Source organism: Podarcis liolepis, assembly GCF_965112155.1.
Source record: "Podarcis liolepis genome assembly, chromosome: 10".
Lineage (NCBI taxonomy): Eukaryota > Metazoa > Chordata > Lepidosauria > Squamata > Lacertidae > Podarcis > Podarcis liolepis.
This window is the reverse complement of record NC_139562.1, coordinates 83,339-108,476: the sequence shown is the minus strand read 5'-3', so window position 1 is coordinate 108,476 and position 25,138 is coordinate 83,339. Positions and strand designations below refer to the sequence as shown.

Genomic DNA, 25,138 nt, shown 5'->3' with positions numbered 1-25,138 from the left:
TGTTGGAGGGTATACTTTGTAGCTGGGCAATTTCTCATTTTCTGCACAGATCTTATGTACTATCTCCCAGGATACTTGGAGGTAAGGACCAACAACATGTATATATTCATCTGTCACGCTCCTCGGCCGCCCAAACATCCTGAGATGCACATTTAGGGGATTTGAGGCTCAGGGGCTGGCAGAAGGGAGTCTGGGGATGGAAATTATTGTGAGGTGACCAATAGACAGAGAAAAAATAGAAGCTTTTGGAGACGAAAAAGGGACCAGTACAGAACTTTAATATCACAGCCATGAACAATGTGTGTATCTGAAGAAGTGTGCATGCACACAAAAGCTTATGCCCAGAACAAACTTAGTTGGTCTCTAAGATGCTACTGGACAAAAAAAAAAAAAAAAAATATATATATATTTCAGCCATGAACAATGTCATTCTTGGCCAGCTGCCTTCTGCTTTTAGGGCTCTGCTCTGTTATTCTGGTGCAGAGGCTCTCAAAGGGTGTGGTGGCAGAGGATGGCATCTGGGGTGGGACAATTCAAGGACAATATTCTATTTGGGGAAGGATTCATGTTCTTATGCAGCTGCATTGTTTTCTACTTTCTGGATGTCCCATCATCATATTGGAGATCCACTGTTCTAGTGACTGAAGGAGACTAGGAGTAGAAGGATTTGTCCATTTTGGTTTCCTCAGTTTCACATTTTTGCAACCTCAAATTCAGTTCATGACACTTCTTCAGCAATTTGCAAAAATAATAATAATAAAAAATTCCTAATGAAAATTCATTAGTATTTTAGTGTGAATTTCTCATAAAAACACATTTTTGTATGCACTTTGAAATTATGTACACATTTTTGAAAGCAATTTCCTCTAATAGCAGGCATTTTTGTATGTTATTTTCACTAATACATTAATCTTTATGCACACTTTCTTTAATATATGCATTTTTGCAAACATTGGTTGGAGACGTGCACCACAACATTCAGGTAAGTGCAGATTTCAAAGGGTACCTGTTTTTCCATTTGTGTACTGTGTCATAAAGTGTGAATAGATTTGTCTTTAAAATGCTAATGGAATTGACAACCTTCCACCATTCCTACTGGAGACCACTAACATCAAACCCTCCAAGTGTCCCTATTTTCCAGGGATGTCCCAGATTTACAGAAGCTGCCCCAGTTTCTGATTTGATCCTAGACTGTCCCGTTTTCCCTTACGATGTCCCTATTTTATCAGAGAAATGTTGAAGGGTATGGAGTTATTCAACTGCTGAGCCATCTGAATAGTATAGGGAATTTTAAAAAAATGTTTAATGTTTTATTATGTTTTTATATGTGTTGGAAGCTGCCCAAAGTGGCAACCCAGTCAGTTGGGTGGGGTATAAATAGTAAAATTATTATTATCATTATTATTATTGAATGGGACATCTCTATTTTCATCAGAGAAATGCTGAAGGGTGTGTAACATTTCCCCGAAGAAAGCTGAAGGCATTTCAAAAGAGGGATCATTTCTTGTAATATGCAACCCCCCCCACACCCAGTTTCACCAGCTTGTGCAGGTTGGTTTGTTCTTTGCATTGTTGCAAAACCTGCAAAACCTGAATGAACAGTCTGTTTCCCGTGTGCCACTTTTGCATGTCTTCATTCATAAACCCTTTCTGCCCTGTTGCGTCATTTGCCTTAAAAAATTCCACAAGCATTCATATTTAAATATATTCTAAACATATTTTGCCCCAAAGGCAAAATGACCTATTTATTGATTATACATCCCAGTGGTTTTGTCTTGTTGTTTTTTTACACAAAATTTGTGAGCAAATTAGATAACATTAACTAGTCACTGAACGTTCATTCTGAATAATTTTGGGGGAGCTTATTCGAGGTTGCATCACACAGTTGCTGCCCTCCCTTTCCCAGTGCACTTCTCTACCACGTTCTGTATTGCAAAACGTCTGGGGTTTTGGTGGTGGGGGGGTGGGGGGCGGGAAGAGGAAATTATTTTTTTGCACAATAATGCCCAATCAACTTTTGCCAAATCAAAAATTGCAAAACCTGAATATGTTGCTATATGTTTGAATTCCACCTGAAAAGAGTGAAAATATGAAAGTATTCCTAACCCAGGTCTGAATCCAACGACTGTTGTGCTTCCCACCTGTTCCTTCACCAGTCCTTTTCTAGACTACTTTTATAGCAAATCTATGCATTTTATTCTGTAGTGCGCAATTGAAAATGCCTTCCTGAGTGGAGACCTGCATTGCAACATTTGGAGAAGGGTGAAATTGGAAGGATTTGCCCATTAGCCCAGGAGCTGCAGGTGGGTCAGAGCCGGTCAGGTCAGTTCATATGGGAAATTGCAAAAGGACAACTTCTCCACCTGTCCTGAACTGAGGAAACAGTGGGGGGGTGTTTCTCGGACGAAGGGTCACATTCCCTTCTGAGGGCCAAACGCCAGTGGTGGGTGAGGCCAGAAGCAAAAGCAAGAGAACAGCGACTATACATTTTACATTTGTACAGATTAGTTTCTACACACACTCACCCCCCTCTATGCCCCATTCAAGGAAGCAAGAGTCATTTTCAGACTTTGAGGACACATTCCAGCCAGGACAAAGCACCCAAGGAGGGTGCAAAGCATGGGCAGTGAGGGGCCTGGCAGAGAGTCCTGGTGTGAAATGAAGCCAGAATACCTCTGAATAAGAGCTAGAGGCACAGGAACAGAGTCCAGTAAAAAGTCCTAGCTGAGCCCCTGGCAACCTTGTGGTGCACAGGTTCTATATCTCTCTAGCACACCATCATTTCCCCCATGCTCTAACGCTGCTTGCAAAGTTCATACTAATATGAGCTCCAGTTTGGTGAATGCACATCCACCCAGAGCTGGGCTTAAATCTGCTCAGAAAAGCATTTCCATTTTTCTGAGAGTTTTCTTTTGGAGGTTCTTGTTGAACTGATGGAAAATTTCAGCCACATGACACCATCATCCTGAGAATGTTTAGCAAAATGGCCCACACCAATTTCCCCTCAAAAGTGGAGAATAGGGATCCTGCGTAAATATTGCTTACTCTTGTTTTTGACAGGAAGAATGGGTTTGGCTCCTATCCCTCCTATTCCTTAGCCCATTGCTTCATTCATCTAACAGCATGAATTCACAAAATAGTAAATAGTACCCCTCCTTATTAACTGTGCTGAAATTTCTTAGAAGATAATTTTCTTTTTTTGCCTCCTCCCCAACCCTTTCAAAATTCCACTGGTCAACAGAGAACATGCACACATACACAGTTTGCTGCTCACAAGCAGGATGGATAATTTTGGAGGCTATTTTTGCTCATGTGCAGAAAAAAATCTTCCACAAGGTGATTGCTCATAGGGGTTATATGAACAGTTACCAAGTGGTGAACACTGGACTGAATCTGGTAAATGAGAGTTTTCCATAGCTGCAAAGTGTTTGTCTGCTGTGTGAAACCTTGCTTCGCCTCTGCTTCACTACTAACACGGGTCATAGCTTGTTTTATATGATAAAGCACAGCAGAGTTATATACTACAGTTATAACTACTGTGGTGCATGAGAGAATATTGCCAAACACAAATTAGTTGGCTTATTTTTTGGGCAGGTTTGGCCTTATTTTTTGATTGTATTCTAATTGGCTGATGTTATAGCTGGCTGTTTTGACTGGGTTTGTGTGTGAGAGAATGTCCTTGGTTTTTCTTCCATAACATGGGTAATTTGTGGTTCTCATGATAGTTTCACAGAATTCTAATGTGCACCTAGGCCCCTCAAAATTGGTGACTCCTGGACTAGAGGGTCAAACCCACAATGACAGTTCAGGTTTACCAATCCTCTTGCATATTTCTGCTAATGGCATTCATAACTGATGTAGGCATATGTCCCTCTGTGTTACTTCCACTACAGCTCAGGGATGGTTCATGATCCTTCTATCAACTGTACCATGGTGACCGAGTTTGTCCTGTTGGGGTTCACTAGTCGCCCAGGCTTGGCCCGACTGCTGTTTGGACTCTTCCTCCTGATGTATGCAGTGACCTTGGCAGGCAATGGGCTGATTATGACTGTGGTGTGGACTGATCCTCTCCTCCATACACCCATGTACCTCTTCCTGGGCAGCCTTTCATGCTCTGAGACAGCCTACACTTTGGTGGTCATACCACAAATGCTTTGTGACCTGCTGGCTCCCCATAAGCCCTTTCCCTTGGCATCGTGTGCTGCTCAGATGTTCTTCTTTGTGGCCTTAGGTGTGGCTGACTGTCTGCTGTTGACAGCCATGGCATGGGACCGCTATGTGGCCATTTGCCTCCCACTACACTATGGGACCTTCATGAGCCAACGGATTTGTTGGGGCCTAGTGATGGGGTCTGTCTGTGGTGGTTTCATTCTTTCTTCCTTCCTCACTGGAGTGATTTTCTCTCTGCCATTTTGTGCGCCCAACCATATCCCCCATTTCTTCTGTGACATCCCTCCTGTGCTGAGCAGGATATGTCCTGGCTATGGAACTATTGAAGTTACTGTTACAGCCTTGGTTGCCATGATCCTCATCATCCCTTTCTCCTTCATCATGCTGTCTTACGGGTGCATCTTGATGGCTTCCCTGAACATGAGCTCGTCTCAGTACTGTCGCAAGGCCTTCTCCACCTGTGGAGCCCACTTGACAGTGGTCTTTCTTCACTATGGCTGTGCCATCTTCTCATATGCCAGACCTAAAGGCAGCTATATTGAAGGCCAGGACCATATCCTTGCGGTGTCTTACACTGTTCTCATTCCCATGCTCAACCCTCTGATCTACACTCTAAGGAACAATGAAGTGAAGGGAGCACTTAGGAAGATGATGTGTCGGGGTTGCCTTCTTCCTAAGGGATAGATGAAACGTTCTACTGAAAATGGACTCCAGGTGGACAGTTCTGCATTTCCCTACCCTGTCTTTTTGTGTTTCAGTTCAGTTCCATTTCTATAATGTACATTGTGAAGTAGTTTCCAAGTGCATTGCTTCGCAGAAATATGTATAATAATTCAGTGTTTCACAGATGGTATTTATAAGAACTAAAGAAAGCCTGGCTGAGACACAGAGCCTGCTCTCCTGTCACAGCCCAACTGGAGAAGAGAAAGATACAACTTGGTTCCAGTGTGAAGATGCTTCTCTGACGATCCTTGGGGATCCAACCACTATTTTATCTTACTCATTCATCTGAAAAATGCATTAACCACTTCATGTTCTTGAAACATATAAAAACAGTATAAAATGCTGTTCTGCTCTTTCACAAAAGGAATAGACAAGGCTAGGATCACCCCTCTGGCTGCTCACCTCAGATGCTTTTACAGAAAGGTGAGCAGGAGTGTGTGGTGCCTAATGTGTGTGGTGAGCATGATGCAGGGATTATATTTCAAGAAAGTTTTGTGTTTTTAATGCATAAACTGAATTTGGATAACTTTAACAAAGTCTGGAGGGAAATGGTTTATTTATTTATCATGATGGCTTGAAAACTTGCTTGAAAGAAATAAGCTGTTACTGTACTGGTGTGGGGTTAAAAGTGTGATTGTGTTTTACTATCTGTTTTTGATAGTTTCTAATGCCTTTGTGAACTGGTCTGATATTTTTCCACAGGAAGCTGCTATCCTGTTGTTTGATAGAGTGTTGGGCTATTACCTGGGAGACCAGGGTTCAAACCAGTGGCGTAGCGTGGGTTGTCAGCACCCGGGGCAAGGCAAGTAATTTGCACCCCCTAACCCATGGATTTTAGGTAGGGGCAGAGAGCTGTGAGTGCGAGCGCCCCCCCAGATGTTGCGCCCGGTGCAGCCGCCCCCCTGCACCCCCCACGCTACACCACTGGTTCGAACCCCCTTCAGCCACGAAGCTCACTGGGCGACCTCAGGCCTTTCACCATCTCGTAGTCCAACCATGTACACCACCTTGAGCTCATGGGGTGTGGGGAGGTGGCATATAAATAAAACAAATAAAAAATACAAATAAAAAGCTTGTCTTAGTGGTGTTCTTGACAACTATCATCATTCATTGCCTGGGTTGGTGCTTGGTTATGTGCTTCCAGGGTGCAAAGCCCTGTGGCCCAGCAAGAAGACGGCAGGAAGATGAGGGCTGAGGAGAGGACTTTTGGAAGAAATACTTGCCAAACACTTCCTGTTAAGTTGTGGGCGAACATATCAGACGACACAGCGATTCTTCCAAAGCAGCTCTTTATTTGTAAGCTGGAACAGAACTGACTGAGGAGCACAGTCAGCCTGCTTATATAGAGCTCCAGAACAATGTAACTGTTGCCATTTTCTAAAACTATCCAACCACTGAACGTCACTTTCGATCCTTCATTTGCATAACTATCTACAGTATCCCCCTGCTGGCCCACAGTGAGAACTTCAGTACACAACACCCCTCCCCACCGAGATAAGGCGTTAGTTACAATCGTAATGGTTTCCTTATATACAGCACTACACGTAATGGTTCAATTAGGCACAAAAGCATATCGGTTACATTTTACATACTTAGACCAACAGTGATACATGTCCAACAACATAGTCCTTTAAATAAGTTGGGCACTTGGAAACTCTCTCAGACTGCCGGGGACTGGTAGCCAAGTCTGGGGGTGACCCAATTCTTGCTGAGGCTGTGGTGCGACCCTAGGTGGCATTGAAACCAAGTCCCCTGGATCCGCTGCTGTGGGTGGAGCCTCCGCAAGTGGAGTGGTCTGAGCCTGTGGTAAGTCTGGCAGACCCTCTGAAGTGGCTTGGTTCGGCTCCACTCTGGCAGTTTGCGAGGGAGGTGTAGGTGGAGCCTCACCATCTGTAAGTGTCTCTTCCGGAGCCACGAGCGCAGTTGGGGGCACCACGGTAGTGTCCAAGTCCCCAACCCTACGCCTAAGCTGGTCTATGTGCCGGCGCCACAAGCGTCCATCTTCGAGTGCCACCTGGTACGAGCGAGGTCCAGTGACTCCCACTACTGTGACTGGCACCCAAGGAATGTCCCCCACATAGTTCCGGGCAAAGACCTGGTTTCCTGGAACAAAGACCGTGGCGCATTGGCACAGCCTGGGGGTTCGGCCACGGCAAAGTCCAGGTGCAGCCGGTCGAGCGGGGACCTGAGGCGGCGGCCCATAAGCAGTTCAGCAGGACTCCACCCTGTGGCCGCATGAGGGGTGATGTGTTGCACAAACAAGTATTCGGTGACCCGCTCGTGTCAGTCTCCCCGGTCCAGGCGCGCCAGTGCCTCTTTTGCCGAGCGCACCATTCTCTCCGCTTGCCCGTTGCTGGATGGATGAAATGGTGCCGTTAGGGCATGGCGGATGCCCAGTCCCAAAAGATACCGCTCAAAAGTGCCTGACCTGAACTGTGGTCCGTTGTCGGAGACAAGGACATCAGGATACCCATGCGTCGCAAAGAGGCCTCGCAGCACCCGGATGATGGCCTCGGTAGTGGTGGAGGGCATCAGGGCCACCTCCAGCCATTTGGAATAGGCGTCCACCACAACCATAAAGGTCTGGCCATGAAAGGGGCCGGCCAGATCGATGTTCACCCTCGACCAGGGTGTCTTTGGCATCTCCCAGGTGTGCCCCTTAGCTGCCGGTGGTGCAGGCCTCAATTCTTGGCACCCTTGACAGGTGGACACCCAGGCAGTGATGGCATCGTCCATGTTAGGCCACCAGACATAACACCGAGCCAACACCTTCATTTTGACGATTCCCGGGTGGCCAACGTGCAGAGCCTTCAGGACACGTTGACGGAGTCTTTGGGGAATCACGACGTGGTCTCCCCACAGCAGACAGCCGCGATGAGCCGTGAGTTCATGTTGTCTGGTTGTGAATGGTTGGAACTCCAATGCAAAAGGCCCTTGTGGCCACCCCCTCCACACCCAGTTGAGCACACGGCTGATGGTGCGATCCTGGGCAGATGCGGAGGCCACCGTGGCAGCCGATACAGGCGCTGCCGGAAGATCCTCAATCAGGAGGAGCGATGAAGCAGGAGCCGGGTCTTCCACAAACACTGGAAGAGGGCAATGGCTGGGGGCGTCAGCATGGCCCATCGATTTCCCCGGGCGATGTACGAGCCGGTAGTGGTAAGCAGCCAGGAAAATAGTCCATTGCAGCATGCGCGGTGAGAGGACTGGTGGAGTTGGACGATCACTGGCGAGGAGGCCCAGGAGCGGCTTGTGGTCAGTGATGAGGTCAAAAGTCCTGCCGTAGAGGTATTCATGGAACCTCTTCACTCCAGCCACAAGTGCCAGTGCCTCCTTGTCAAGCTGACTGTAACTCTGTTCAGTCAGAGATAGCGTCCTGGAAAAGTAGGCGAGCGGTGCTTCTCTTCTGTCTGGAAAACGGTGACTAAGGACAGCGCCGATGCCAAAAGGTGAGGCGTCACAGGCAAGGACCAGCGGCCTGGCTTCACTGTACTGTACCAGCACACTGTCCGATGAAAGGAGAGCCTTGACCGCATTGAAGGCTGCCGTCTCCCGATGACCCCAGGACCAAGGCGTCTTTGTGCTGAGGAGTCGGTGAAGAGGCTCAGCCACCGTGGCTTTGTGGGGCAGGAACATGTTATAAAAGTTCAGCAGCCCCAGGAACGCCTGCAACTCCGTCTTGTTCTTTGGGATGGGGGCCTGCTGGATAGCGCGGATCTTGGATGTGGTCGGGTGAAGGCCAGAGGCGTCGATAAGATAGCCCAGGAACTCCACCTGTGGAATGGCAATCTGGCACTTCTCCCTCTTTACCTTGAGCCCGGCCTCCTGGAACCTGGTCAGCACGGTACGGAGGCGCTCAAACAGCTGCTGGTGTGAGTCTGCGGACACCAAGACGTCATCAAAATATGGTACCACGCCCGGAAGCCCTTGCAGGAGACGCTCCATAAGGCTTTGGAAGATGCCAGGAGCCACACTCACCCTAAACTGCAACCGGTGGCAACGGAATGCCCCTCGGTGGGTAACGATCGTCTGGGCTTCAGCAGTGGCATCATTGATGGGCAGTTGTTGATAGGCTTGGGCAAGGTCCAGCTTAGCGAAGACCTTACCCTCACCCAGGGAATGCAGCAGGTGTTGGACAACAGGAACTGGGTAAGCGTGCTGCTGAAGTGCCTTGTTGATTGTGCACTTGTAGTCAGCGCAGATTCTCACCGACCCATCTGGCTTGACAGGCGTGATGATGGGGGTTTCCCACTTGGCGTGGTCAACCGGCTCCAAAACTCCTTGGGCAATCAGCTTGTCCAGTTGTTCGTCCACCTTAGCCTTGAGAGCAAACGGAACCCGGTGTGGTTTTAGGTTGATGGGGGCGACTTGTGGATCAAGTCTAAAGGAGATGGGCGTACCTGTATATTGCCCCAAAGTGCTGTCAAAAACCTCGGCAAAGTCTTTGACCAGACCCTCAGTCTCTGCGTTAGAGATGCAGTTGATGCCGGTGACTTCCAGGCCGAGGGCATCAAGCTAGTCTAGCCCTAGGAGGCTTGGCCGCTGATCTTCGACCACCACCAGTCGGAGCAGGCCCGAAAAATCCTTGAAGGCGATCCGGAACCGGCCAACGCCTACCACAGGAATGTCATTTCCCTGGTAGTCTCTCAGGTGTACGCGGTGAGAGTCGAGTTCCCTTTTGGACACTCTGGGTACCAGTCTTTTGATGGTGCTCCAAGACATGATGGACAGGGCAGACCCGGTGTCGATCTCCATGTCACATGGAGCTCCTTCGATGTGACGTTCAGCTTGCGTCGCGTAGGCAAGTCGGTTTGGCCAATCGTGGTTCCAGACAGGCAGCGGCAGTTGGTGAGAGCGAAACAGCTTTCCTTGGCAGACTGGAGTGAAGACTTGGACTTGCGAGTCGGTGAAGGGGGGGTGTCAGACGGGGCCGATCGGCAGATCTTAGCGATGTGGCCCCTTCTGGAACACGTCCGACAGATGGCGTCTCTGAATCGACACTTGGCACGGGAATCGTTGCCTCTGCAGCTGGCACATTCCGGTTGGCCCTTGGACTTCTGTTGGAACTTCCTGCGCTCCCGCTTTGTCTGGTGCACGTCATCGTCTTCACTGGAGGATGCCTCATCACTGCTGGCCTCTTCGTGATGCACTGGAACTGGCTTCCTAGCAAGACACGGGCTGCTGGCCTTGCGGATCTCCTGGGCGGAGCGTTCAGCAGCTTCCGAGGCCACAGCCTCCTCAATGGCTTTCTGCAGCATGAGGTCTGGCTTGGCGAGGAGACGCCGTTGCAGATGGATGTCACGGACACCGCAGATGATTCGATCCATCAGGGCATCGTCTAAGTCTCGGAACTCACAGTGCATTGCAGCCTGTCGCAGGGCGGTGGTGTAGTTGTTGATTGACTCCCCCTCTGCCTGGTTCCAGTGGTAAAACGCATGGCGGGCAGCAATCTTGGACGGCTTCGGCACGTAGTGGTTGCGGAGCTTCTATTGGATCGTGTCCCATGGTGTTGCCTGGACTGTTTCAGGCGCAACCAATGCTCAGGCCGTCTCAAACACCTCAGGCCCACAGAGGCTAAGGAATAGGCCCCGCTTCTGTTCCTTTGATACTGCTGTCAGCTCGTTGGCTTGGAGGTAGCAGTCGAACCGAGCTAGGTAGGAGTCCCATGATTCAGAGGCTGGCGCAAACGGCGGTAGAGGCACAAGTGAAGCCATGATTCCGATGCCGGCGTGAAGGGCGATGGATGGAACAGAGTGCTCTAGCCAGAACAGTCAGCTCTGAATTGGTTCTGTTCAGTGATTTCGTTCAGTGATTCAGCTCAGTGATTCAGCTCAGTTCAGAGGATGGTCGCATCTGGCTGTGCTCTGATGTCCATCGATCCCACCTTCGTCGCCAGTGTTAAGTTGTGGGCGAACATATCAGACAACACAGCGATTCTTCCAAAGCAGCTCTTTATTTGTAAGCTGGAACAGAACTGACTGAGGAGCTCAGTCATCCTGCTTATATAGAGCTCCAGAACAATGTAACTGTTGCCATTTTCTAAAACCATCCAACCACTGAACGTCACTTTCGATCCTTCATTTGCATAACTATCTACAGTATCCCCCTGCTGGCCCATGGTGAGAACTTCAGTACATAACACTTCCCACTACCTCCTCTGCCTAGTTTTGTGAGGTGTAAGTGGTTGATACCATCTGCTCCATGAAATCCACAAGGCTCAAGGTAGAGTGAGACACTAGAGGGAACCATAATTAAGATTAAAATGTTTTAAAATGGCCTTCCTCAGCCTGCTGCTCTCCGGCTATTTTGGACTACAACTCCCATCAGCCCCAGCCAGTATGGGTAAGAGTGAGAGCTGGAGGGAGATGTAGTCCAGCCCCAACTGGGAGTGGACATCATGTAGGTGAAAACTCTTTTGGAATGTTTCCAAAGTCCCTCTGTTCTACCATATAAGCCACTTGGAACACTTTTTGTTGAAAAGTAGTTATATGAATATTCTAAACAAATAAATAGGTTACAGTTCTAATGTTTAATCATATACAAATACATGACAGTGCAGGGAAAAAAGTAAAATAGCCATAGAACATGCAAGGTAATTTTTTTAGATGGCATGTTGGACTTAGTCTTAAACTACACTGTAAGTGGAGCAGCATGATTGGGCTTTTAAAATTTTAATTGCTACATGTTGCTTACAGACTTTTAAATGTCAGGTCTCTGCTCAGAGGGGCTCATAATGTATACTTGAATACAATGGGGACAACAGAAGAAGGTGAGAAGGGCAAGTGGGAAGAATATGGGTGGTATTCAACTGTTACTCAGAGTAGACCCACTGAAATTAATGGACCTAACTTAGTGATGTTAAGTCACTTCTCTTTGCTGTTTGCTTTTGTGATTTAAGACTTCTGGGAAATTCTTTTTAATATTAACCAAATACCAACAAAGATGAATTGAAGATGTAACTGTTGGCATGTACAGATGAGCAGAGGAACTCTCACAAAGGATGTGCAGATCAAGGTGAGATCTTAGAGTACAAAAGCAACTTTGCTGGAAGGTGTATTTTATGGGTAAATGGACATAGGTCAGTGACTCTAAAATAATAATTATTGTGATTTATATCCCCCCCCCTTTTCTCTGACAGGGACTCAAGATGGCTTTACAGATAAAATAGAAACAACTAAAAGCATAGTGGGGAAGCAATCATTAAAAGCAATTAAACATTAATAGAATTAAAACTATTGAGATATGTGATCTATAGAGAGCCAGTGTGGTGTAGTGGTTAAGAGCGGTAGTCACGTAATCTGGGAAACCGGGTTCGTGTCTCCGCTCCTCCACCTGCAGCTGCTGGGTGACCTTGGGCCAGTCACCCTTCTCTGAAGTCTCTCAGCCCCACTCACCTCATAGAGTGCTTGTTGTGGGGGAGGAAGGGAAAGGAGAATGTTGTGGGGGAGGAAGGGAAAGGAGAATGTTAGCCGCTTTGAGACTCCTGAAGGGGAGTGAAAGGCGGGATATCAAATCCAAACTACTACTACTACTACTCTTCTTCTTCTTCTTCTTCTTCTTCTTCTTCTTCTTCTTCTTCTTCTTCTTCTTCTTCTAAGTTACAAGTAATTCTAATAAAAAACTTTGACTTTAGGGTTATAACTAGAGTTAGGGAAATCAGATTGTGTTTATGGCTGTTTGTAAGGTAACATGGTTGCCTGAGAGCCCCTTTTGGAGGGCAAGGCCAGAGGATTCCTCCCCAGAGGTGGCAAGGGCCAAAGGAGATCCCTCTCTGGATCTCCATCTAGATGCTCTTAAATGCCTGACAAGCATCCACTGCCATCCAGTGTGTTAGTGTCAGACTCTGCTTAAAGAATAGCCCAGAATTTGACAGGTGGTACTAAGCTGTACTCTCTTCCACAGAATGAATTGCTTAGTTGACTCATGCCTAGGAATTGTCTGGGCATGTGAGGGGCAATCGCTGGGCTTGACTCAAATCTCCCCAAGATAACAATGGTCTTTCATGATTTTCCAGTACAGTGGTACCTCAGGTTACATACGCTTCAGGTTACATATGCCTCAGGTTACAGACTCCGCTAACCCAGAAATAGTGCTTCAGGTTAAGAACTTTGCTTCAGGATGAGGACAGAAATCGTGCTCCAGCGGCGTGGCGGCAGCAGGAGGCCCCATTAGCTAATGTGGTGCTTTAGGTTAAGAACAGTTTCAGGTTAAGAACGGACCTCTGGAACGAATTAAGTACCTGAGGTACCACTGTACAGTATTTTGGTCTCAAGTTACTCAAGGGCTTTAAATGTCATCAACAAAATGACACTTTGCTTTTATTTTTATATGAATTCATATTGACTTTTTCTTTCCTGGTTATGTCTTATGTAAACTGCTTAAAGATTTCTTTTTACATATATGAACTGTTATAATTTTTATAAATATGCCCAATTTCAATGTTATGAGGTGCCATTTTTTGTGTTCTGCTCTATTACTGCTTTGTTGTATGCTGCTTTCAATGCCATATGGACAAAAATATGTCTTTAAAAATCCATTCAAATAAATGAATAACCCATGCTAAGTTTGCTCTTAATTGCCTGTCTAGGATATATTCTCAGAGGTATGAAGTCTGTACAGATAACTTTTGAAATCTCTCAGGGATATAAAGACTCATGATAATGAGTTTTCAAGTTTTAATTATAAAAATTGTTATTTTCTAGTCACACACAGAGATTGGATTTTATTCTGTTCAGATGGCGGCCGAGACTTGATGCTTCCTCAGGCCATGAAGACAAGAATTAACCACTTGTGATCAGAAACTTGGTTGAGAAGATTGATTCAGCTTTCCATTGTTGCCATTTGAATCAGCAGAGATATTCTGGTCCCCCCCCCCCAAATTGTTAACACAGCCTAATTAAGTCAGATGATATAAGAAGCATTTTTTGTTTTTCATGGTTTTATCAAACATTTGCTGTTTCTTAGACTGGTGTCATAACCAGAAAGGTGTTTTATTTATTCTTTAATTTAATCAAAACATTTGAAATCCCCTCGCAATGTTAGTGGATTAGATCTTCTTATGTTCTTTTAGAAGTGTTCTTTTAGAAGTGCTGCAATTATAGGCCCATTTACTTGGGAGGAAGCCGCATGGAGGTTAATGGAACTTAATTTTAAGGAAATGTGTATGAGATTAGGCGGCACAAGGCTATTTGATTCAGATCCATCAGGCAACCTATTTTCCCTTTCAACAAATGTTATCCAACAGGACACCCCATAAGGTAAATATTTCAAGTTTCTTTTGTATGTATTTTACATTTTTTTATCAAAAATTTAAACTGTAATATAGCAAGCTGACTTTAGTAATTGATTCTTTTAGGAGAACACCCATAATTTTTTTCCCATTAGAGATGTTCACCACCCTATTAATACCACACAATATCATACTATAGTCACACCCACAGCATACATTTAAAGTACCTGGCTATACCCCCCAAATTTGCACTTTCTGAATCAATATGAGAACTGAAACACAGCCATCTTCCAGAACTTGCACTTATCCAAATTTTATGGTGCATTTCTCTAAGCAAGCAATGTTCACAAAAATGCATATATTAGGAGAAAAAGTATGTAAAAAGAATATGGAACTGATAATAACATACAAAAATGCATTATATATAGGGAAGGTGCTTGCACAAATGTGAACGTCAGTCAAAACTGCATATAAAATTTATTTTTTAGGAGAAATTCAAACTAAAATGCTGAAGAATTTTCATGAGGATTGTTAAAATAATAATAATGCAAATTGCAGCAGACATGTGGAGAACTGACTTTAAGATGGGGAAAATGAGAACCTGAGAGAACCAAACATGACAATTTCTTCCATCTGTATTTGGATGTGACCCCTATGACTGTAAGAATTTTTGTGGCAGCAAATAAAACTTAGAGAATGGTATGTCCACTGCTACATGTGGAGTACAACATAAAACAGGACAATTAACAAGAACACGTTAGTCAAATATCATGCTTGTTACATCTGATGGTACCAACATGTTTGGAGAGAAAGCAATGAATGCTGCTCTAGGAGAAGGGTAATATAAAACAGCAAAGGAGTGGGAATCCTCCTTCAGATGTTACGTTCTTAGCACTTAACTCCTTTCTGGGTCACTTCAATTTGCAAGGAGCACTGGAAGTATGTTGGCACAGTTTACTTACAGTGGTGGCACAAATGCATGGCCCTCCTGCATATGGTTGGACACCAGCCCTAGCCAGGATGGTCGGGGATGATGGGAGTTGTAGTCCAGCAACATCTGGAGAGTCACAGATTTCCCTAGAACATTTAAATACACTGTATATATGATATTTGCATAGGAGGTGGATTTGTACCACCATTGTATGTAGCAAGATTGGGGTTTCATAGCTCTGCTCCAAGGATACATTTTCCACACAGAGTGTAATTTTCTTCACATAGAAAATGTGTATATTAGGAAAAATTAGAGCCAAGATGCTAATGAAATTTCACAAGGGCTTTTACATCAATCATCAATCAATCAATCAATCAATCAATCAATCAATCACAAACTAATGTTGATATATGGAGAACTGAATTTAAAACTGAAAAGGTTTAGAAACAGTGAGAAATTGAATCTGAAATATTCATCCACCCCTTGTTCAAAGAAACATGAATTATTTGATGACATTATAAAATAAGCATTTCACCGTTATAAAATTATCATTCCACCAACAATAATAGTAATGGGATTGAGTCACACTCCAATTAATATAGTTTGGGGGCATCTTTACTATCCCGGCAGATAATTCCACATCTTCGGAAGGATTTACAACGCCATGGTTCCTGAAGATGATAATGAAACGACACCAGAGATCTTCCTCCTGACTGGGCTCTCCAGCCAGCCACTCATGCGCAGGGTGCTCTTTGTCGCGTTTCTCTTCCTCTATCTAATGACTCTTCTTGGGAATGGCCTTATTGTCCTCTTGATCATAGCAGATCCTCACCTCCACACCCCCATGTATTTCTTTCTAGGCAACCTCTCCCTTCTTGACATCTGTTATACTACCAGCACAGTCCCACAGATGCTGGCCCACAGCTTCACGGAGAGGCCCACTATCTCCAATGCCAGATGTTTTGCCCAGATGTGTATCTCGCTCTTCCTTGGGACGACGGAATGCATTCTGTTGGCTGTCATGGCTTATGACCGCTTTGTGGCGATATGCATGCCACTCCACTATACGCTGATCATGAACAGAAGGCTGTGTGGCTGTCTGGCTGTCTCCTCGTGGGTCTTGGCCTCCCTGTTGACCCTTGTACCATCCTTCACCATGAAGATCAAACTATGTGGGCACAATGTCATCAACCATTTTGCATGTGAAGTTCAGGCTGTTGTGAAACTAGCATGTTCTGATATCTCAGCCAATGCAGGTTTCTCACTAGGCAGCAGTGTTTTCACTCTCTTAGTACCCTTTGCCTTCATTTTGCTGACTTACGTTCGCATTAGTCTGGCAGTGCTGAGGATTCGCTCAGCTCAGCGTTGGAGCAAGGCTCTTTCTACCTGTGGCTCCCATCTTACAGTGGTCGGGATCTTTTATGGCACAGCTATGGCCATGTACCTAAGGTCACCAGGCAGATCTTCAAACCAGGACAAATTTGTTGCTGTCTTCTATGCTGTGGTCACTCCAATGCTGAACCCTCTGATCTATAGTTTGAGGAACAAGGATGTGAAAGGAGCCTTGTGGAGGGTAATGGGCAGGAAAATGGATCCCTAGCCCCCTTTAAATATATCTGAATACACTTCTTGAGTGCCTGAATGCTCTTTTGAATTCCTTTAATGTAATACTTCGTATTTTATAAATAAAATTTGTAGAAATGGTTCGGTTTTTGGAATGCTTATTTCTTTTTTTGTATTTCATCTTTTAAAAATCTTGTCACAGACACTGCTTTTGTAGCCTTAGGCTGTGATGTGGTTTATAAATTTGTAAAATAAGCATAAACAAATCAGCTCCCATCATCTCTCACTAGGGGCCATGCAGAGTGGGGTGGAGGAGGAGCTGCCATTTAAGGACCTAAGAGGGTCAGTAGGGAAGGAGGTGGTCTTTCAGATATTTGGGGCCTAAATCAGTTAGGGCTTTAAAGAATAATGTGAGCACCTTGAATGGGGCCCAGAAACAAACTGGCAGCCAGTACAATGGTTTTAAAACAGTCAATGGAGTATTACCAATCCCCTCTAAGGCAAAGACCAGGTTGAGGGTAAGCCCAGCTACATGTTTTGGACCATCGATGCCCTGAGTCAGCGCCATGGTTGTCATGGAGGCCATGAAGTCCTGAACCAACCCATTTGAGGCATCCTTGACATGGATATTGAAGTCCCCAACAGCACTGTGTGAGACTTATCCAGTATTTCCCGCACAGGTGCATAATGGTCACAGCAGATGAAGGGAGGGCCACAAGAATGCCACAAGGAGACTGTCATTGGGCTGAATTTGTCACTTTGCATTTCTTAGTGCAGAAAGTATTGATCTGATGTGTAGAGATGGTTCTGGAAGCTACTGGAAGCTTCTCTGTGTGAAAGAAGCAAGCAGAAGGTTCATGATGTTTGGGTTATTCCTTCAAAGAAGCTGAGTACAGCTGGGTTAAATTAGTTCTGTTATCTTTCTGTCAAGGTCATGTTGACTATAATAATAAGGCCAGAGAGAGCCCGGGTTTCACTTTCTACCTCTCTTTCCTTCTGGCGTAGTGTTCTGTATATAGCATGCTTAGTGTTAAGGCTTTAGTCTTATTATAAGTTAAGTTGTAAATTTAAGTTAAGTCTGCTGCAACTGGATTTATTATGAACAGGGCCAACTCTGATTGTATTGGATTTGTGACCATGATGCTCATTTGCCTTCAGTAGCAGTAAAGCTCTGCTGGATGAAATACAATTGCCTCTGGTCTATTTTTTGGGAATCCTGCAATGTGTTTAAGTTTTTACTCTGCTAGCTATACATTGGAATCTACTCTGGATCAATATTGATCAGACAGAATTAAGCCACAGCTTTATTGATTACAGGAAACAGTAGGTTTGGCTATGGCAGCCCACCTGCTACCTGATAAGAACCTTTCAGAAGATAAGCTTTATTTTACTAGCCCAAGGCCATGACAGAACCATACAGACACCATCAAAGAAAGAAATATCTCTATCTATCTATCTATATCTATCTATCTATCTATCTATCTATCTATATCTATCATCTATCTATCTATCTATCTATCTATCTATCTATCTATCTATCTAATCTATCTATATCTATCTATATCTATCTATCTATCTATCTATCTATCTATCTATCTATCTATCTATCTATCATCTATCTATCATCTATATCTATCTATCTATCTATCTATCTATCTATCTATCTATCTATCTATCTATCATCTATCTATCATCTATCTATCTATCTATCATCTATCTATCTATCATCTATCTATCATCTATCTCTATCTATCTATCTATCTATCTATCTATCTATCATCTATCTATCTATCTATCTATCTATCTATCTATCTATCTATCATCATCTATCTATCATCATCTATCATCTATCTATCTATCATCATCTATCATCTATCTATCTATCATCTAACTCTCTCATTCTCTCTCTCTCTCTCTCTCTCTCTCTCTCTCTCTCTCTCTCTCTCTCTCAACCTCTGCCATTAGAATCATAAAATGCAAGACTTCCAGTCAGATGGTGACAGCGCCAGCAGCCCCAACTGAGTTTCCGATTTTATAGTTAAGTTTTATTGTTTTATGGACTGGTTTTAGTGTTTTATTGTTTTCTTGCTTAATTTTACTGTTTCACCGCTCTGCCACTGCGTTTGCCTGTTGTTTTGCAGATGTTATTGCCTTCACTGCAACTCAATAGTTTATGACTTAAGGTCTCACTGCCAAGTTATTTGCTGACACCTGCAAAACTATTGCAAGACTATTGTGCCTCTACTGCTTATTGACTGCTTGCCTAATTTAACAACAGCAAAGACACCAATTTTAGCTTAGCAGCTAGACAGGACCCCACAGAATCTGGAATTTTGCTGCCCTATATAAGAACAGCGTTTGTTCCCTAATATGATCAAAAGGAGGAAAAGGATTGCTTCATCACAGAGCTTCAGTAATCTGCCCAATTCCCAAAAAAGCAGATTAGATGACTTCATTGTGGGACACCTTCCCTCTGATCTGGGTTACCTATATCCAATAGGTTTATACTAAGTGCTCAAGGGACCGTGGGTGGCGCTGTGGGTTAAACCACAGAGCCTAGGACTTGCTGATTGGAAGGTTGGCAGTTCAAATCCCTGCGACGGGGTGAGCTCCCGTTGCTCGGTCCCTGCTCCTGCCAACCTAGCAGTTCGAAAGCACATCAAAGTGCAAGTAGATAAATAGGTACCACTCCAGCGGAAAGTAAACGGCGTTTCTGTGCGCTGCTCTGGTTCGCCATGACCCGGAAGCTGTATGCCAGCTCCCTCGGCCAGTAAAGTGAGATGAGCGTGCAACCCCAGAGTCGGCCACGACTGGACCTAATGATCAGGGGTCCCTTTACCTTTACCTAAGTGCTCAAGAGATCCAGCACTTAGCCAACACTCATGATGTACAGAGTTTCTTTAAAGCCACTGTCAGGGGCTGCCTCAGGTCTCAGCTCACAAAAGACCAACGCCAAGCTCTTCTTATATACAAGGATGTTTATTGCAGTTCATTATTGGTTCCACAACCGAGGCGCGCAGCCCCGCGTCTCTAACGTCAGACATTTGAAATCCCCTCTGAGTCGGTCCCGCCTCTACACCAACTTAAGAGGCTTGTGCTAGACCACCTCTTCCTGTCTTTCCTTTTCCGCAGGGTCTTTCTGCCCCCCTGGGTTCCTTCCCTCCTGCTCTCTCCTGAAGCGGATTCCTCAGATGCCTGTTCCCCCCTCCTTCGTGCTTTGGGGCTAGGCTCCTCCTCCGGGCTTTCTCCATTTCCGCGCGCCTCCACATTTGAACTTGGCACGCGTTCGCTACCCCTGACCTTCCTTTTGACACTTACACTACTCCCTGTACTACTCTCCGCCTCTTCCGGCAGGACGTCCTGCCCCGATCTCCTTCCCCTGTCTCTTACCTGCTCCGCTCCGTGTGTCACACTGGGAACTCCCCTCTCTTCCCTTCGTTCCTGCTGGGAAGCCGGCCCCGATCTCCCACTCCCGCTCAGGGTTTCCCTGCTGCTTCCCTGCTCCTGGCAGGTCCCCCCTGTGACCCCCCTTGTCCTGACTAGGGGCGCCCCCTCCTGAGAATCCTCCGATTCACTTGAGAGACTCATGGAAGATCTCAAGTCATTGTCATCCTCTTCCTCACTGTCCTGGGATTCTTCCTCGTCGCTCTCCGTCTCCTCCCTCACCTGTGCCTCTGTCTCTGAACCCCTGACATCCATCCCCCCCTCGAAGCCCCCCCTTCCCCCCTCCCGCTGCTCGGGCGCAGGTTCCGGGGGCTCCGTCGTTGCGGAGGTCGCTGCCGGACACAGGTCGTCGACGTCGATCTCCTCTGCTTCCAGTTCATTGTTTGTGTACTCGAACCCATTGTCCTCTCCCAACATGTTCACGTCCTCCCCTCCCCCTGTTGCCTGGGTGGGGTCTGCTTGCCAAGGACCCACTCACCACCTCATGCGCCAGTCCTCTTCTGGTTGGTCGTCCCACCAGTAAGAAGGGTCGGTGTCCACCCCCGAACACGATCCCCTTGGAGGGCTCGACTCTGGCGTCGTCTCCTCTGCGGAGGAGAACCCTCGGAAGGTGCTGGCGGAAAGTGTGGGCGTAAAAAGCCAATCGTCGAAAAACTGTGCTGGCATGGGCCTGTGTGGGAAAAGGGCATGGAACTCGTCCTTGAGGAGGGGTTCGTCCAAAGCATAGTCCGGCACCCAACTGTTGGTGCTGGCTGGGGCGCCCTCCCTGGCGAGAAAATATTCTACTCCCTCTTCCCCCCATCTCGAGTCCAGAATCTCTGTGACCTCGTTGACTGGTTCGTCCTTAGGTGACCTCCCCCTCTTGGGCTGCATCAATAGGAGCATAGCATCTAGATCAAGGGAAGTAATAGTGCCACTGTATTCTGCTCTGGTCAGACCTCACCTGGAGTACTGTGTCCAGTTCTGGGCACCACAATTCAAGAAGGACACTGACAAACTGGAACGTGTCCAGAGGAGGGCAACCAAAATGGTCAAAGGCCTGGAAACGATGCCTTATGAGGAACGGCTAAGGGAGCTGGGCATGTTTAGCCTGGAGAAGAGGAGGTTAAGGGGTGATATGATAGCCATGTTAAAATATATAAAAGGATGTCACATAGAGGAGGGAGAAAGGTTGTTTTCTGCTGCTCCAGACAAGCGTACACGGAGCAATGGATCCAAACTACAAGAAAGAAGATTCCACCTAAACATTAGGAAGAACTTCCTGACAGTAAGAGCTGTTTGACAGTGGAATTTTCTGCCAAGGAGTGTGGTGGAGTCTCCTACTTTGGAGGTCTTTAAGCAGAGGCTTGACAACCTGTCAGGGGTTTAGGAGCAGAGGCACGGGCAAGGGAGGAAACAGAGAGCGAAGGGGAGGAGGCAGAAGAAAAGATGAGTGATGACGACGACCCGAGATCTCCTAGTCTTTCCAGTGAATCAGAGGATTCACAGAAAGGAGCACCAGTGGCCAGGGCAAGGGGGGAGTCTAGGGGGGCACCCCAGGAAGATAGAGCCAGAGGGGACTCAGGGGAGAGCAGCTGGAAATCGGGACCAGCGTCACCGCCAGGAAGCAGGGAAGAGGAAGGGAGCCAGGGGGGAAGCGCTGGCAGCTCACCACAGGAGGGAGGGCATGAGTCAGGAGTGGCCACACCTCCATCGGGGAGCGAAGAAACGGTTAAGAGGAAAGTGGAAGGTTGGGCGCGCGCGCCAAGTTCAAATGCAGAGGAAGGCGGCGCAGTAAGCAGCCCCGAAAGAGAGCCAGGTCCTAAAGCCCGGCGCAAGGAGACAGGAGGGTCCGGGTCAGCGTCAGAAGAATCCCGGAAGGAAGAAACCCCGGGGGGTAGAGGGACCCAGAGGAGGACAGTCAGGCGGAAAAGGTGGAGCAAGGCTAGGATATTAAGTTGGTGCACACGGGGCGGAGACTCAGACGGAGCTTCGCCGATCTAGCTACTAGACGTAGAGTTGCGCGCAGCAGCGTGAGAATGGAAACTGTAATTCAATAAAGACTTTTACTTAATGATCGCTGGCTAGCGTGATCCTGTGTGAGCTAGGATCTTCAAGCAGCTCTGACAGTAAGCTCCGTCTCCCTCTTGTGGGCATCTACAGCCTCGAGGAGGGGAGAGAAACAGGTGCCTACTAGCGAGCTCACGAACGGCAGACGACATGACGGCTGAGCAGCAGATAGAGGAACTCAGAAACGCAGTGGCACAACTGAACGCCGAGGCTCTCGCATCCAGGAAGAGAGAGGAGGAAGCAGCTGCCGCCTGCAGGGATCTCCAGGTCAGGTTAGACGTGCTGACAAAGCAGACACCCCGGCAGGAGGGAATTGGGTTGGCGAGACGGACAGGCGGGCTGGTCTCTCACTTCGATGGGAACCTGCAACAGTATCCCAACTTTAGAGCCGACGTACTGTGCGCACTGCAACTGCTGCATAAAGACTTCAGAGATGAACAAGAGAGAGTGGGGTTCATCATGTCCCATTTGCATGGGGATGCGAAAGCATGGCTACGCAATTTATGGAGAGATAAGGATCCGGCGCTCCAGAATGCAGATGCCTTTATTAAAGCGATGGATGGGTGTTTTTTATCAAGTATTGACGTGGATCTTGCACGGAAGGAGGTGCATGGGCTGAGACAAGGGAGGGCCAGCGTCAGGCAGTATCATGCCCGCTTTTTCGCCTTGGTCAGTGCCCTGGAATGGGACAGAGATTCGGCTCCTGTAAGACACCTCTTTTGGGAGGGGCTGCACAACTCGATTAAAGATGAGATCGCGAGGGGGGAGAGACCCCGAACCACCCAGGAGGTCGTTCAGAGGGCACTGGCAGTGGGGGTGAGGCTGGAAGGACGAAGGGCGTGAAGGGCGCGAACCAGCCAGGGGCCCCTCCTTCCTTCCCAGAGAAGCAGCGCGGGCGCAATCCACGCCTCCGCCAGGAGGAGGAGCCGAACCTATGGAGGTTGGAGGTGCAAGGGCTCAGTCAGCAACCAGAGCCCTAGCACCGGCAGCAGTGAAAGCGAAGCCTCCTAGAGGGAACAGGAAGTGTTACGTCTGTGAAGAGCCAGGGCATATGGCAAAAGAGTGTCCCCAGAGGCTCCACAAGCTTACTGCAGCCTCGGCAATGGTGACTGCAGCACCGCAGCAAGGGGGACCACAGCAGGGAAACGACGCAGTCTGGCTGGAGGAAGAGGCCCTGGGGCCCAGCCAGACGTGTTAGTGACGCAGTCCCCAGAGGTTTTACAGCCCGTGAACCCCCTCCCGCCCAAACCAGTGGTGAGGCTCACCGCATCTCTCCAGCTGCCCAATGGAATCACCACTGACGTGCCAATCACCATTGACTCAGGCAGCAATGCGGACTTTATAGGGCAGGACTTTGTCGACACACACGCTATACAGTTGCTGCCGGCCACACTGCCCCTGCAGGTTGTCACGGTGGATGGCAGGGAGTTGCTAGGGGGGCAAGTGGTGAAGCAGACGCCGCCCATGGCGATGCGACTTGGAAATCACAAAGAAATCATCAGCTTCAATGTCACTCAACTATCGGATACGCCCATTGTATTGGGAATGAGTTGGCTGGACAAGCACAGCCCAACGCTGGCTTGGTACCAGAGGCAGCTGATCTTCGGCTCTTCCTTTTGTGCTGAACACTGCATCGTGCCCCGGCAGGAAGGAGAGGAAGAGGAGTCACAGCTGCTGCTAGGCACGCTGCAAGCGATTCCCCACAAGTACGCAGAATTTTTGGAAGTTTTCTGCGAGAAGGAGGCGGACAGGCTGCCCCCTCACAGACCATATGACTGCAAGATTGACCTGCTGCCGGGGGTGGCGCTGCCTAAGGGGAAACTGTATTCCATGTCAGAGGACGAGCTGCAGGAACTCAAACAGTTCATAGATCATAATTTGGAGCGCGGTTTCATCCGAGAGTCCAAGGCAGCGGGGGGCAGCCCAGTATTCTTTGTTAAGAAGCGAGACACACCCCAAAAAAGACTGGTCGTGGACTATCGCATTTTAAACAATGGGACCAAGCCGTCGGACTTCCCCATGCCCCGAATCGACGACCTCCTGGCGAAGGTGCGGAAGGGAAAAGTGTTCACCAAGTTAGACCTGCGAGGGGCGTACAACCTCATTCGTATGCGGGAGGGGGATGAGTGGAAGACGGCCATGTTCACGCCACTGGGTACCTACGAATACAGGGTTATGCCCTTTGGATTGCAAAATGGCTCCCACGTTTTTCAAGCTTTCATGCATCACGTGTTGGCGGGACTTCTCTACAAGACGTGCGTCTGTTTCTTAGATGACATCCTGATCTTTTCGGAATCGCAGCAGGAGCATGACAGACACGTCAAGGAAGTGCTGACCAGACTAAAGCAACATAGGCTCTACGCCAAGCTGGAGAAGTGCCAATTTGACGTGACGGAGGTGGATTTTCTGGGCTACAAGTTGTCTGACAAGGGGCTCGCCATGGACAGCGCCAAGGTTCGCGCGGTATTGGATTGGAAGAGTCCACGCAACCGGAAGGAGGTCCAACGGTTTGTCGGCTTTGCGAACTTCTATCGCAAGTTTATCAAGGGCTTCGCGATGCAGACAGCGGCCATCACAGACACGCTTAGCTCCAAGAAAAAGAAGTTCGTTTGGACAGAGGAGGCGGAGCAGTCCTTTCAGGCACTCAAGCGTCTCTTCGCGTCGGAAGAGCAGCTGCTTCACGTCAACCCCAGCAGGCCGATGAGGGTGGAGACAGACGCCTCGGACAGAGCCGTGGGGGCGGTCCTGCTGCAAAAGGACCAGCAGGGGGTGTGGCGACCGGCAGCGTTTTACTCCAGGAAGCTCAGCAAGTCCGAGCAGAACTACACCATCTGGGACAGGGAATTGCTGGCCATTCATGCAGCGTTCAAAGCGTGGAGGCACTTCCTGATCGGCGCCAAGCACACAGTGCAGGTTTGCACGGACCACAAGAATCTGGAGCACTGGCGCACGGCACAGTTCCTAAACCAGAGGCAGATACGTTGGGCGGAGTTTTTTGCGAACTTCGACTTCCGCATAGAGTATGTCCC

The 25,138-nt window shown here is 47.5% G+C and overlaps 2 protein-coding genes across 2 annotated transcripts; both read left to right on the top strand.

Annotated features, from left to right (window-relative positions):
* Positions 1–3,930: 3,930 nt before the first annotated feature.
* LOC310687439 (olfactory receptor 10R2-like) lies at positions 3,931–4,854 on the top strand (the record flags this gene model as incomplete). Its single annotated transcript, XM_083462491.1, has 1 exon — positions 3,931–4,854. The coding sequence occupies one exon, from the start codon at positions 3,931–3,933 to the stop codon at positions 4,852–4,854; it is 924 nt and encodes a 307-aa protein (XP_083318617.1).
* Positions 4,855–15,717: 10,863 nt separating this feature from the next.
* LOC310688152 (olfactory receptor 13H1-like) lies at positions 15,718–16,653 on the top strand (the record flags this gene model as incomplete). Its single annotated transcript, XM_083464275.1, has 1 exon — positions 15,718–16,653. One exon carries the CDS (start codon positions 15,718–15,720, stop codon positions 16,651–16,653), a length of 936 nt encoding a protein of 311 aa, XP_083320401.1.
* Positions 16,654–25,138: the final 8,485 nt, after the last annotated feature.